General features: G+C 40.7%; 1 protein-coding gene across 1 annotated transcript in view; it reads left to right on the forward strand.

Annotated features, from left to right (window-relative positions):
- The window catches only part of plcb1 (phospholipase C beta 1), a 38,442-nt gene that overhangs the window by 10,252 nt on the left and 14,375 nt on the right, over positions 1-13,815 (forward strand). Inside the window, exons 7-17 of the mRNA XM_075480635.1 lie at positions 77-152; positions 1,316-1,416; positions 2,093-2,256; positions 4,308-4,454; positions 5,983-6,140; positions 7,670-7,752; positions 7,851-7,935; positions 8,040-8,205; positions 10,453-10,508; positions 12,233-12,329; positions 12,650-12,734. Of these exons, the coding sequence (XP_075336750.1) occupies positions 77-152; positions 1,316-1,416; positions 2,093-2,256; positions 4,308-4,454; positions 5,983-6,140; positions 7,670-7,752; positions 7,851-7,935; positions 8,040-8,205; positions 10,453-10,508; positions 12,233-12,329; positions 12,650-12,734 (1,218 nt within the window). The remainder of the gene's footprint in view (positions 1-76; positions 153-1,315; positions 1,417-2,092; positions 2,257-4,307; positions 4,455-5,982; positions 6,141-7,669; positions 7,753-7,850; positions 7,936-8,039; positions 8,206-10,452; positions 10,509-12,232; positions 12,330-12,649; positions 12,735-13,815) is intronic.

The raw sequence follows: 13,815 nt of genomic DNA on the forward strand, positions 1-13,815 counted from the left end.
AAAAATAAGGGGCGGGGGGGAGACGTTTTTAGAAAGAACGAGAGATGAGTTTCTGTGATGTCATTGTCTGTTGCAGCATCGTTCGGCTGTTTTCATCAGACAGAAAAAGAGTAGAGAATGCCCTGGACAGCTGCAGACTGCCATACGGACGGGTAAACACAAGTTTGGGTTATTACGGAGAACATCAAAGTGATTGATACGCATGGCCTGTTTCCATAAAAGTTGGGACACATTTAAACCCTACATTTAGTTTAAAAGTGGTACAAAGACAGCCTGTTCCACCTCTGAAGGCATTATTTACCGCTGCGCTGTCAGGAGCCCAAGCCTCACACCTTTAGCATCAGATTTCAACGCACCAATTGAATATACAACATTAAATCGGTGCAACCTGAACACATCATCAGTAATAAACCCAGAGTCAACGGGTGTTTCAGGTCTGAAATCATCAGACATTCTCATCTGAGTGACCCAGCTACACCTGACCATTCCCACCTTGTGACCAGCGTGCTACACCAGTGATCCACAACCACTATGATGCTTTTTTTTCTGGCACTTCAGCTATATTCTTGGTGGCTTTTGTTATCTGCAACTGTCTGATGCCAAGCAGAATGCAGCCCACCAAATTGGGCCTTCCACCCATACCTCCAACAGTCCTCCACTAACTCGAGGCAGCTCACAGGCCTCCTCTGCAGGCGATTTACCTGCTTTTTTGGGACCCTATTTTGGTGCAGCGTGCCTAAATTTTACAACTTCTCTGTTTATTTTCAACATTTTACACATTACAAAGCAACAACATGAGTTATCTCATGTCATTGGCATCAAATTATCAGATATTTTGTTGCATTCTTCATGTTTTACACCCAACTTTTTTGGAAACGGTATGTTAGTTTAACAGAGTAGAATCTGTCAAGGATAAGTCCTTTGTTGAGCTGTTTTTTCTTTCAATAACTATTTATTGTATTTTAATTCTAATCATTCTTCTTTTTCTGTTTTATTTTTGCTGTTGAGGCTTTTTATCTGATTGTTTTTGCCTAAGAATGACTCACAGTGCATAGAGGGGTGAAATATCTGGGTCATCAAGGTTTCGTAGCAACCAATGAGTGGCAGTAATGCAAAAGTTACCATCTCTGCTCATATGAACCTCACAAAGACCACCACCGTGTACAAAGAAAGGATGTTTTTGTGAACCAAACGTTGAGAATGCGGTTGCGTATTTACCAGATCATAGAGTTGGACAACAATAAGTTAGATGGGGTTGTATTTGACACTGAGACGGTGTCTTTATGCTCATGTCCATGTTTGCTTTGTTTGACAGGGTGACGGCATCAAACTGGAGGACTTTACTCTTGAAGTTTACAGGAGCTTCTTGGACAGTCTCTGCCCCCGTCCTGAGCTCAACGGCATCTTCAAACTGCAGTAAGGAGACAGAAAATTCAGCCACTGACCTGTAATCGGCTAAAAGTCCTCGTGAATATGAACAGGCCAGACTACAAAATGAGCTGTTTACAGTGTGCTGTTGTTGCTTCTGGCCAGTTTCTTTGATATGAGAAGAATGATGAATAATGATTCATCTGCTGCCCCACTTGTGCACAGAGAAGGACTGAAGAAAGAGGCTGAATGTAGGACTTTGGAGCAGTAATCAGTCTCATCTCTGTCGTCTTTAGCACATTCAAAGTCATCCTGCAAGTCATTGTTCAATTGACTAAACTACAAAACATCTGATAACGACAAATTGGTTTCCAGCCCCGAGTGTGTCATCGCCTTTTTGGTTTGTTTTGTCTGAAAAACAATTAAGCAGTTTTTAATCTATAATATTGTTCAATGGAGAAATAGAGCAAATACTTGCTTATAAGTTGCTGGCACCAATAAATAATTTACGGAAGATTTCTTGGCTGTGTTTGCTGTATGATGATGAAATGCTGTTGCTTAATTTGTTGGAAATAATATTCTTTAGTTCTGGAAAACAGTAGGCCGTGTCTCTCTGGATAAAGCTCATAGGTTTATGCAGCATAAATTCCATACGCACGGATGTTTTTTGAAAAGAAAGAAGCCTAAAAGTGTATCATTTCTTAGTTTTGGCTTTGTTCTGCAGAGGAGGCGACGGTGGAGCGCTGTCAGTCGATCAGATGACAGAGTTCATCAACAACAAGCAGAGAGACCCGAGGCTAAACGAAATCCTCTACCCGCCTCTTCGTCCCGTACAGACGCACTCTCTGATGGAGAGGTACCAACATGACCAGGCACAGCTGAAGCAAGGTGCTCACAAACACACATTTTTCCTCCCACATTCCTGACAAGCTAAGTATAGCTACTCTTTATTTTTACATGGCTACATGTGTAGGTATGAAAATACCGCACTAACCCTCCCACACACACACGTAGTGTGAACTGTTAAATTCAGCAGTTATGGTTCTCACGTTAGTGTTTGGTGTCAACTTTTGCAGAAATCGTTTGTTTTTTTCTTTAATACTTTGTAATCTTACTTTTGGTGTCACATGTGAAGATGCACTGTGGTTGAAAAATGTTTTAATCACCTGAGAGAAGACTTGTATGGAAGCCCAGAGCAGACGTGGTACGTATAAACTTTTTTCTGATGGTTTTCTCAAGATAACGAGTTAATTTACCGATGGTGTTCGAGGCCACTTTTTCTCCCCAGTCCGCCCCTGTTTATATGTGTTTATATGTATTTCTGGCAAAGGTGTACCCATTTTTACCCCCCTTTCATTGAAAACTGAATAAAGTAGCCTATGGATCAAACATGGAATGTGAAGCGTTTGTGTAACAATTCTGCTCGTGAAAATGCACAAAGGTGTGAAAATTCCCGCTGGTGTGACAAGCATTTGAAGAATGGAATCAGGTTTAACACACACCAATCGTGCCAATATTGTTTTATAATAATCTCAAGAAAACCATCAGAAAAAGGTTTATACGTACCACTACTACTCTCGGCTTCTGTAGACCTGCCCCAAAAAGGACAAATAAAACACGGGCTCTTTAATTCCTCAGTCGTCACTTACTGAACTTCAAAAATACTCCAAGGTGCTCTCTTCTTAAAAAGAAAATGATTTAAAATGCAGTCATATTAATGGCACAGTTATGGTGACTGCTGAAACTCTAACATGTTTCAGCATGTTTGCTGTTATCAGGGAGTCCCAAGTCATTTTCTAGTGGAATTCTCAACTAATTAAAGGAACTTTCTGTCAGCAGTGCTCCTTTCATGCTTGGAAAAAAAAATAAAAATATGGATGCATGAATACAAAAGGAGATGGATTTGTTCGGCCCACAACAGTTATGAAGTCCATTAAATCTGTTTGACTGTGTTATGAAAATAAAGGCGTTTTTTTACACTCAAATTTATGCTACCTCAAACAAATATGTTGAGTCTAAGGAACACTCCTACACAAGCTATGATCTGAGTTGTCACCTACCAACACTTGATCGGGAGCCTGCTGTGCCAGCTTTGAGCACAGAGGTCACCCCCAAAGCATGGCTTATGGACCTGCAGGGTTCCCAAGCTGCTGACGTAAAAGTCCCAGGATGTGTCACCATGGCTGGATGAAAAATAATGGCAATGTTCTTTTCAATAAAATGTATTTTACAATGTATTTGAATGTCTAACTACTGTGTTTTCAGCAGTATAGTAGGAAGTCAAGATCAATGCAAAAAAGAAAGTAAAAAACAGCAGTCTCGAGGTTAGATTTATTTAGAAATTAGTTATTTAGTTAGAGTTACACAATAGGAAGGAGACTCAAGTCTATCCCCTTCCTCTCCTTTGATCCCCACCCCCACCCCACCCCCCCTCCACCACCATGATCTAATAAGAGCGCTGTCTTATTAATTAGACAGCGCTCTTTCTTTTGGAGCAGCCACCCGCTACCACAGAAGGATAACTTGCAGCTGTAAAGCAGAAAGAAATACAAACCCAGCGCTTTGAAAACTGAATCGATGAGCATTAACCAGGAGGTGGTGTTGGTTGGGGGTCTTCGGTTGGTTGTAGTTTTCAGTTTGCGTCACTAGATGTCACCGCATCCTGTGCACCGGACCTTTCGCTCATATACATCTCTTTGGAAGAGCATCAGGAATTGCTTGGCATGAATAATCCTGTAATGTTTGGTGAGGTTTAATTGTAACATGTTATAGCGGATGAATGTGAGGTTAACATTTACAATAATTAGAATATTAAGGATATTAAATGACTAACTTTCTTGACTCTGAATTTATTTATCTTTTTTTTTCTTACTGAAATGTGTTCATCACTGTTAGCCTTTAACATGTTTATTGTGTGACTGTATGCATGTTGCCATTAGGCACCATTTCTCTGCAGGCGTTCTCCAGTTATCTGTCCAGTGACGAGAATGGAGTCATTCCACCAGAGAAACTGGATCAGTCTGAGGACATGAGCTTTCCTCTGTGTAACTATTTCATCAACTCGTCACATAATACATACCTGACAGGTAAGCAGACTCACTGCAAACACACACACTTAAACACCGAGCACTCCATTCATAACAAACTCGTTGTTTCAGATGTGTGGAGTAGCTCCTGACTTCCTTCACCGAGTAGAAGAAAATAATGTGTTGGCTTAGAGACGAAGTCATTCAGCTAATGGCTGATAAAAACAGCAGAAAAAGAGCCCATATTGAATTGTTTATTGGTGCTCCAATGCATCCAAATGTATTGAAAAATGACTTTTTAACTCTGCAAATAAGTATCAGGAGAACAAGCAGCTGTTATAGTTTCTTACAGCGACAATAAACTCTCTCACAAAACACCTTGACTGCATTTACAGCAGAGACAAAAGGATGTGATGGTGTCAGACTTGAGGAAACCATGAGCCAGAGTTGGGCTGATTATCAAACAAAACCAAATTTACCAAACTGCATTGCTGTGAACGGACCTAAAGGAAATAAGGACTCAGAAGCAGCCAACACACACGGAGCATTTTGGGTTTAAATCAAAGCTACCCACAGACCCGTTGGCCCTGAGTTTAAAACACGATAGCTAAAAATTGTGAGGTTTGGGAAAAGCTGTTGTTCAATCGATTGTAACAGCTGATTCAGAAGGAAGTTTTCAGATTGAAGGAGTGAAAAGCAGAGAGACAAATTGATTGTTGTAATTAACTGAGACGGATTGGAATCCAGGCTTGGAAACCTGGATTTTGTAGGGGAAACTTTACGTCTATTTTGTTAGACTTTTCGTGAAAGTCATTATTGTAGGCTTCAGTGTTTCAATTAACCTAGATACGCTTTTTAGTATTCCCCATTTATAATCTGGGTAACTGCAATATTTTCTTTTTTTTTGATGATGTCAAACCACACTCCTAACATACCTTGTTTCATACTGACCGCAAAGGCACACAGGTCAAAAGTTGCAAACTGAGAGGATAAACGGGAACAAGCCTGTTAGATACCGAGATAAAGAGATAAAAGTTGTTCAATTCAATTCAATTCAATTCAGTTCAGTTCAGTTCAGTTCAGTTCAGTTCAATTCAGTTTTATTTATATAGCACCAAATACAACAAATGTCATCTCAAGGCACTTAAATAATAAAGTCCAATTCAAGCCAATTGGAATTCAATTCATTGTAATCATAATTATTTACAAAATAATCCAATTCATTCATATAGAGCCAATTCAAAAAATATTTCCTAGCTAAGGAAAGCAACAGATTGTTTTAACTGTGTCTGGATTTATGACTCTGCTCTTATATAACATGGGAATCTCATCCAGGTTCACAGTTTTCGTCACAAAAGTTCGAATAGAATAAAAACCATGAGTAAGAGCCTGTCTGTGTGCATCCAGAATGCGGTTTGAGGTCTTTATCAGCTTAATTTCGCTTTAAAGGGGTCCCTTTATGTGTTTAATTTCAGGGTTTGAGCTAACATCTTATGTTATGTCATAGTGTTTTTGTTACCAGGTGGTGACTTTGTATTAAACTGTGTTGCTGAGTTTTATATTTGAACTTCTTCTCTGTGGGTTTTAGCGGGTCAGCTGGCAGGTAGCTCCTCCGTGGAGATGTACAGGCAGGTTCTGCTGGCGGGCTGTCGCTGTGTGGAATTAGACGTGTGGAAAGGAAGAACTGCTGAGGAGGAACCCGTCATCACTCATGGGTTCACCATGACATCAGAAATACCTTTTAAGGTGGGTCCAAAATGTACAGGGATGTAAATCAACCGCAAGCCTAAAATCTGCATTTACGATGTAGCATTAGACCAGTTTTATCTGTCTTTTGAGATTGTATCACGCATAAGGTTCTGTTTATTTGTCATTTAACAACACAAAATTGTATTTTAAGAGATTGCTTTATCCACTGGGAGCCAATAGGAGAATCATGAACATTTGATCTGATAGATGAAAGTGTTTATTCCCCTCTTGTGGGGATTTAAATGGTGGACCATATTCACAGACGGGCCTGATGTACCTGATTCAGTTATAGCTTGGTGTATCGGGGCCTTTGCCAAAATCCCATGCTGTGCCAGTGCAGATCACCCATTAAGTGGTAATGAGGCTGCGTTATCACAGTATCTGATGCAACTAAAGAAATGGGAAGAAATAATGTGTCTTTGTGACAATCTTCCAGTAACAAAGTGCTTAAAGATGCAATTTAGCACAGTTTTTTTGCTAATTTGTCTGTCATGTGCGCGCACACTCTTAAAATAAGAGCCGTTTTTATGCTTGAATGATTCATAGGTCAGTGTTAAGTGGCTTAACAAACAAAAACACATTCCTCTGAAATTTGTCTGGTTCAAGTACTGGACTAAAAAATGTGTAAAAAAGCAGGCAGTGTCCAAAGAAAGGCTATGAAATACCTTCAGGCTGGCTTCAGTGTTAGAATGTATCCCGCTGAATCACATCTCATCCACTCCTTTCTCCTGTGACTAACCGGTGGGTGGAGACCGATAGGTTAAAGCTCCTGAAACTGTTCTTTCTTGTCCTGGGTCCACTTGGAGCGATGGCGCTGGTCGGGTGACAGCAAAGGCAGCAAAGGTCCGCTGCACTTAAATCAAATACCTACGTAACAAAACAAAAAAATGCGTATTATATCTATATAGAAGCAGCAGAATCTGATTTCTACTTCTTTTTATCTTCTTTTTCATCAGAGATTTATAAGTTAGTTACAGCTGCTTTTCTCTTTTATACAGCTGAGATACTTAATGAGTCTGCATGAAATGTTCCAATCATAAGCACTTATTAAAAACATACAGAAACATAATTTTTTTTCTCCGATTGGCTTCTAACAGCCTTTGAATGGCAAGGCGAGGCAAGGCAAGTTTATTTGTATTTATTTGTAACACAATTCAACTACAAGGCGATTCAAAGTGCTTTACAGATACATTAAAACAGTATAAATAAAAAGCATGATTTAAATTTTAAACAAAAAAGAAAGAAATAAGAACAAAAGATAGAATCAGATAAAATCAGATAAAATCAGGAGTTAAAATGTGATTAAGTTTTGAAACTCAAGCTTCAGATTTGGAGCTTCATTCAAATGCAGCTGAAAATAGTTGTGTCTTAAATACACTGAGTGTTACAGCTGACTGACTGGTAGTATATGGATAGTTGATGTTTTTCTCTGATTTTCACTGGACTGAGCGAAGTGTGCCGTCCCATATATTTTCTGTTTCTGCCTTCAGAACTGATCAGAACTGATTTTGTGTCTCGTTTTCTAGGAGGTGATTGAAGCCATCGCAGAGTGCGCCTTCAAAACCTCCCCTTTCCCTGTCATACTATCTTTTGAAAACCACGTTGACTCGTAAGAATCTCTTCTTGCAGCTTTGATTTTCTCTTATTGCTGATTAAAAACGCATCCGTGTGTCTGATTATCACCGTTTTTTTTTTTTTGTCTTTCAGTTTGAAGCAGCAGGCTAAAATGGCTGAATATTGTCGATCCATTTTTGGAGAAGCTCTGCTGATTGACCCTCTGGACAAATACCCTGTAAGAAGTACAGATTGCAGGATCGTTTCAAGCTGCGTGTTGAAGGCAGTCTGCAGTTATAATGCTGAACTCACTTCACTCTCTTTCGTCTTGTGTCTTTGCAGCTGGAGCCCAGCGTTCCCCTGCCCAGTCCTCAGGAGCTGATGGGCAAAATTCTCATCAAGAACAAGAAATCTCACAAACCCTCCAACAACACAGACACCAAGAGGCTGATCGACCAACCTGCCAATCAGAGCAACGAACCGGTGTCTCCTAGCAACAACACAGGAGGTATGACACAAAGACAAAAGGACTTTTTCAGCCTAGAAATCACGTGAAATGTATTCAACGATGAATGTGTCTTTGTATCCGATCCCGATAATGAACATTAGTTTATTCTGATTTCTCAGAAAAAGCAACGGCTGCACGAAGATGGAAAAAACAATTAGCGCTAAAGAGTATTCAGGTTCTAAATTAAAATGTTTTTGGTGCAAATCTGCTGAACTGTTTTCACATTCAGCAGACGTTTGTCCTCACAAACATGACTCATCAGTATCATTTGAAAAAAAAAAAAGGTACAGTGGTGGAGCTGTAGCTTTGTGCTGTCCTTGATGACCGAGAGAAAAGAGCAATGCAAGGACTTTTGATTCTGTATTTTTTTCAGGGGACACCCTGAATTATTCAGCTGTAATTTAAATCTTGACTTTGGCCAAAGTGGCCCTCGGATATCCTCTCATTCAGATTCACTTCTGCAGTCCTCTGCATCTCATCAGGGATGCCTCAGTAATGAGCTACACGTCTCTGTTGAGATCAGAGGCTCTGAACAGCAATTAAACTGCAGTGCAGAGGGAAATTAAGCAGCCGTATTGACACGTTTTTACGCTGATCCTGAAAACAGGTCTGGGACTCGAGAGCCCAGACTCGTATCGGTGCTGAAGCACATACTCATACAGGTGCCATGACCCTTCAGACATGGAGTGCTTGAGTGGGATGAATAATCAGCTTCAGACATGTTAGAACAGACGATTGTTTACACTTCTAAAGGCATCTGATGGATTTCTGTTCAGATCTGTTGTGCACACATTTGAGTTTTTCATGTTTTAGTCAGATATCGTGCTTGAGGATCTATGTTTGGTTTGTTTGTGGACAGATTTAAAATTGAAATTCAGTATCTGCTCTGAGCTCCTTTATTCTCCAACACAGCCTGAACCCTCTCAGACGAGCTTTCTGTCCTTTCTTTAAGGAGTCTTCAGGAATAGTTCTCCAGGCTTCTTGAAGGACATCCCAAAGCTCTTCTTTGGATGTGGGCTGCCTTTTGTTCCGTTCTCTGCCAACATGATCCCACACTGCTTCAGTAATGTTGAGCTCCGGGCTCTGGGGAGGATTCATCCCTCCATCAGACCTGCTGCCACTGATTTTCAGTCCACTTCTTGTGTCCTTTGGCACAGCTCAGCCTTTTCTCCCTGTTTCCCTTCCTTAAGAACGGCTTCCTGACAGCCACCCTTCCATGGAGCCCATTTCTGATGAGGCTTGGGCCAACAGCAGATGGATCAGCTGAAGGTCCAGATGCATCTCTCAGCTCCTGTGTCAGGTCTTTGCTGGATTTTTTCCTCTTTCTTAAGGACATCACTTTCAGATCCTGTTCATCTGCTGTAGATAGTTCTTTAGGCCTGACACTTCTTCTTTTGTCCTCCACTTGTCCAGTTTCCTCAAATGTTTTAAGGACACACTGCACACCATGCTGAGAAATGCCAAGTTTTCAGCTAACAGCTCTTTGGGAATCACCTTGTTGCTGCAGAAATCCTGTTTTCTGTCTGTCAAACTGTGTTATCTTTACTGTTTTTCATAGATGCAACTAAAGAAATGGGAACAAATGATGTGTCTCTGTGACCGGCTGCTGGGAACAAAGTGCCTAAAGATCCAATTTAAACTTGGTTCTTTGCTCAGATGTTTATTTGTAATCACAACACTGGTTCATCCCTTGAGTTTTTATTCTTGAATGATTCATAGGTCAGAATTAAGTGGCTTAACAAACAAAAAATACATTCCTCTGAAATTCATCTGGTACAAGGACTAAAAATTAGCCAATGTCCAAACAAAAACTTTGAAAGACTTTCAGAAATCCTGGAGAATGAACGCTCAGGACCACTTTAAAGGAAAGTCTGGCTGCTTGGAAGCAAACATAAAGAAATGAGGGCTGGCTCAAGACTTTTTCACAGTATAGCTAAATCACAGCGTTTGTCGTTTCTCAGTCACATTTGATTTCAAATCATTGTTTACCAGCAGCGAAGTCTCTGCTATTTAAGGTTTCTTTTTCTGTCTCTGACTCGGGGCTTTTACGGTCACTCTCATTAAACTCTGGAGGTATTTTGTTAGCTGTGAGACAGCACGTAGTCACTGATGACTCGTGTGCCTCGTAACCAGATTTCTTCCTCACTGTCAGCTGAATACACACAGTCATCTTTGATTCTGCTCTTTTTTTATTTGTGTAAAGAGGAAGGGATGAGGGGATGATGAAGACTTGTTTAATTTTAACAGAGATGGAGGCTGAGAGTGAGGAGGACGATGATGATGAAGATGATGATGGTAAAAAGGTCAGTGGTGACATCATACAGAGCTGACACAGGGTCACCCTCACTGCTGTCGCCATTTGTTAATGTTTACAAGTGTTGTGCCTTTCATGGCTTTGTTGGTTTATTCTTCATGCTGTTGTCATTGTTGATCTTGTCCTGAACGCTCGTGTCTTTAGCTGTGGTCCGTGCTTTATGTTTGCTATTGTCTCTGAGGTTGTTTTTGTTTATTACTCATCCGCACTGGTCTTGCTAAATTTAGTTTAGTTTCTCTTTGTCTTTAGTGTTTTGTGTTGGTCTGAACTTCGGTCACACAAGTGATGCAAACCTACCTATGTGTTCAGTTTTTCGATTCAAAGATCATTCAAACTGATTTATTTGTTGCTTCGATATTCTGTAACCCATGACGGACGAATCCTATTTGGCACTGAAACAGATTCCTCCTCTGTGGGAAAAATCTCTTCCACAATGCATCTTTTACCACAGACAGTTAAATTTAGATTTTATCTTATGCTACTAAAAGCTAATGGAGCCTCTAGCTGAGATGAGGAGCAGGGTTTAGTGGTGAGCTTTGCTTCTTTGAGCTTTCTAATTTGAAATCTTCAGCCCCGACAAGCACTGAGAGAAATCACCTGAGGCCATCAATAGGGTTGTAGCGATACACCAATCTCACGATACAATACACGATATTCAGCCAACGATTCGACATGATTCGATACGATTCGATACGATACGATACGATACGATACGATACGATTCGATACGATTCGATACGATACGATTCGATACGATTCGATTCGATACGATTCGATACGATTCGATACGATTCGATACACTTACATCCTTTTCTGGGAAAAAAAGGGACAGCGTGATTTGACATGAATCGTCGCTGATTGGACTGGTGGTCCGACCTTTGAACCGGAAGAACAACACTGCCAGACAAACAGAAACAAACTAACATGTCACAAACGTGAGAGCTGTGTACTTTATATAACATGTTTATGAACTAATTTATCACTGTTTTGTAGAATGTGACCCCCTGGCATTGTATTGTATTATGTTAATGTTCTGTGTTTTAACAAATTGTAACGTCTGACTTTTCAATAAAGTTTGCTTTAAAAAAAATCTAAATAAACTAAATATCGATATATATCGCAGTGGCGATTAAAATTGCTCAGCCCTAGCCATCAATCAGATTTTATGCAGCTCCCTCTGGAGCCACAGAAGACTTAATACAACCATGTTTACCCGATATGAAACGCAGCTCCCAGAGACCTGTAAACACTCTTTAATGTGTGGTTGACGCCACATGATAAACAAAAACTAATGTGAGATACGATTAGCGTGCATTCCTGTTCAAAAGTCTTGTTGGAATCACTTCTGCCGTGTGCTCATGTTGTTATGTTGCTATAATTTTTACAGTTAAATGCTGTTGCAAATGTTTTCATCACAAAGCAGTTGTGTTTAAATGATGGCTTCACGTCACAGGGTGCGTTCAGCAAAGAAATGAAGCAGAAACTAGAGCAGAATATACGGAGGGGAAACTGGAATATACGAGGAAGAACTTCTAAAGTAAACCAGAAAGAAAAACTAAAAAAACCATCAAACACAAAAACCAAACTAAAATCATGACAGCCGCTGTCTCCAAACTTTTGCTTCTCTGTACACAAGACCATTGAAGTAAGACCTTTGATTTCAACATTTCAGATTACGCTGTTAAACTCAATTTCTGTTGTGGTTAATCTCAGGGCTCAGCAGAGCGAGAGGCAGTCGCTACGGAGGAAATGTCAACTCTTGTAACCTACGTCCAGCCAACCAAGTTCAACTCCTTCGAAGCATCAAAGAGTAAGAAAAGCAGATGAGAAATCTGCTGAGCTGCAGTGATCCTCACTGATGTGTGAATGTTCTGTTTCTTTCTATTTCTAACTCTGCTATCTTAAAGTGTACTTTAATCCAAAGTTGTGCCTTAGATGTTCTGGGATTAAAACTTGGAGGGATGGAGTCAAAGCATTTTTTTCTGCTATGGACGCTTTGAAATGACAAGATCAGAAGAAACTAATGTGTAGTTTGGACTTTTATTGTCTTTGCTGAAGCTATGAGGAGTGTGGTGCTCAGAAATGTGTGTGTTCTTGTCTTTCCTTTTTTTATTATTTGTGTGTTTGCAGAGGCAGCCCGCTGCTTCCACATGTCCTCGTTTGTGGAGACCAAAGCTTTGGAGCACCTCACAAAGTCACCAGTGGAGTTTGTAGAGTATCCTTGGCAACAGTTGCTCCAGTTACAGCATACTATGGCAACCGCCTCTATATTTTGTGTTCCTCCTCCTCCTCCTCCTCCTCGATATATATATATATATTTTCATTTATAGACCTTCAGAATTAGGTGTGAGTCACAGAGCAGTTTTTGAGTTTGTCAGTTCAGGGCATTCATGTCGGCTTCTGCTGGAGTTGGCTCAAATGTCATGAGTCCACAGCTGGCTTGTTTCCATGTAATCATTAAAGCAACCGTGTGATTGGACTGATACACATTTATTCAGTTTGATTCAATTCAGTTTTATTTATATGGCGCCAAGTCACCAAAAGTGTCATCTCGTGCCACTTCAAAGATGCAGTCCAATTCAAGCCAAAAATAACCCAATTCATTGTACTGTCATGGTCCAGTCCAAGCAAATTGATTAAATTCCAAATTAGTCAATTTCATACAGAGCCAATTTAAAAAAGAAAGTTACCTAGTGAGAGAAACCAACATATTGCACCAAAACTTCTCTTTGATCCAATCCCCCGTCCTGAGCGTGCACAAGGCGACGGTGGAAAGAAGAAAACTCCCTTTTAACAGAAAAAACCAGAACCAGGGACGGCGGCTATCTGCCTCCACCAGCTGGGGGCTGAGAGGACAGAAAAGAGGAGACAACAAGCGCCGTAACACCAGGCCTGGAATACCTGCTGAGAGAGAGAAACACAAGTTAATGACAACAATAATGTCATGTGTACATGGAGAGTAAAGAGAGCAGAGGGAGGAGAGGTGCATCATGGGACGTCTCACAGCAGTCTAGGCCTATATAGCAGCATAACTTGTTTAAGGTCGCCTGAGCCATCCCTAGCTATAAGCTTGGTCAAAATGGAAAGTTTTAAGCCTAATCTTAAAGGTAGAGAGGGTGTCTGCTTCCTGAAGCCAAACTGGCAGCTGGTTCCACAGAGAGGGGCCTGATAACTGAAGGCTCTGCCTCCCAAACTGGCAGTTGGTTCCACAGAGAGGGGCCTGATAACTGAAGGCTCTGCCTCCCAAACTGGCAGTTGGTTCCACAGAGAGGGGCCTGATAGCTGAAGGCTCTGCC

The sequence above is a fragment of the Odontesthes bonariensis genome, chromosome 2 (genome assembly GCF_027942865.1).
Source record: "Odontesthes bonariensis isolate fOdoBon6 chromosome 2, fOdoBon6.hap1, whole genome shotgun sequence".
Lineage (NCBI taxonomy): Eukaryota > Metazoa > Chordata > Actinopteri > Atheriniformes > Atherinopsidae > Odontesthes > Odontesthes bonariensis.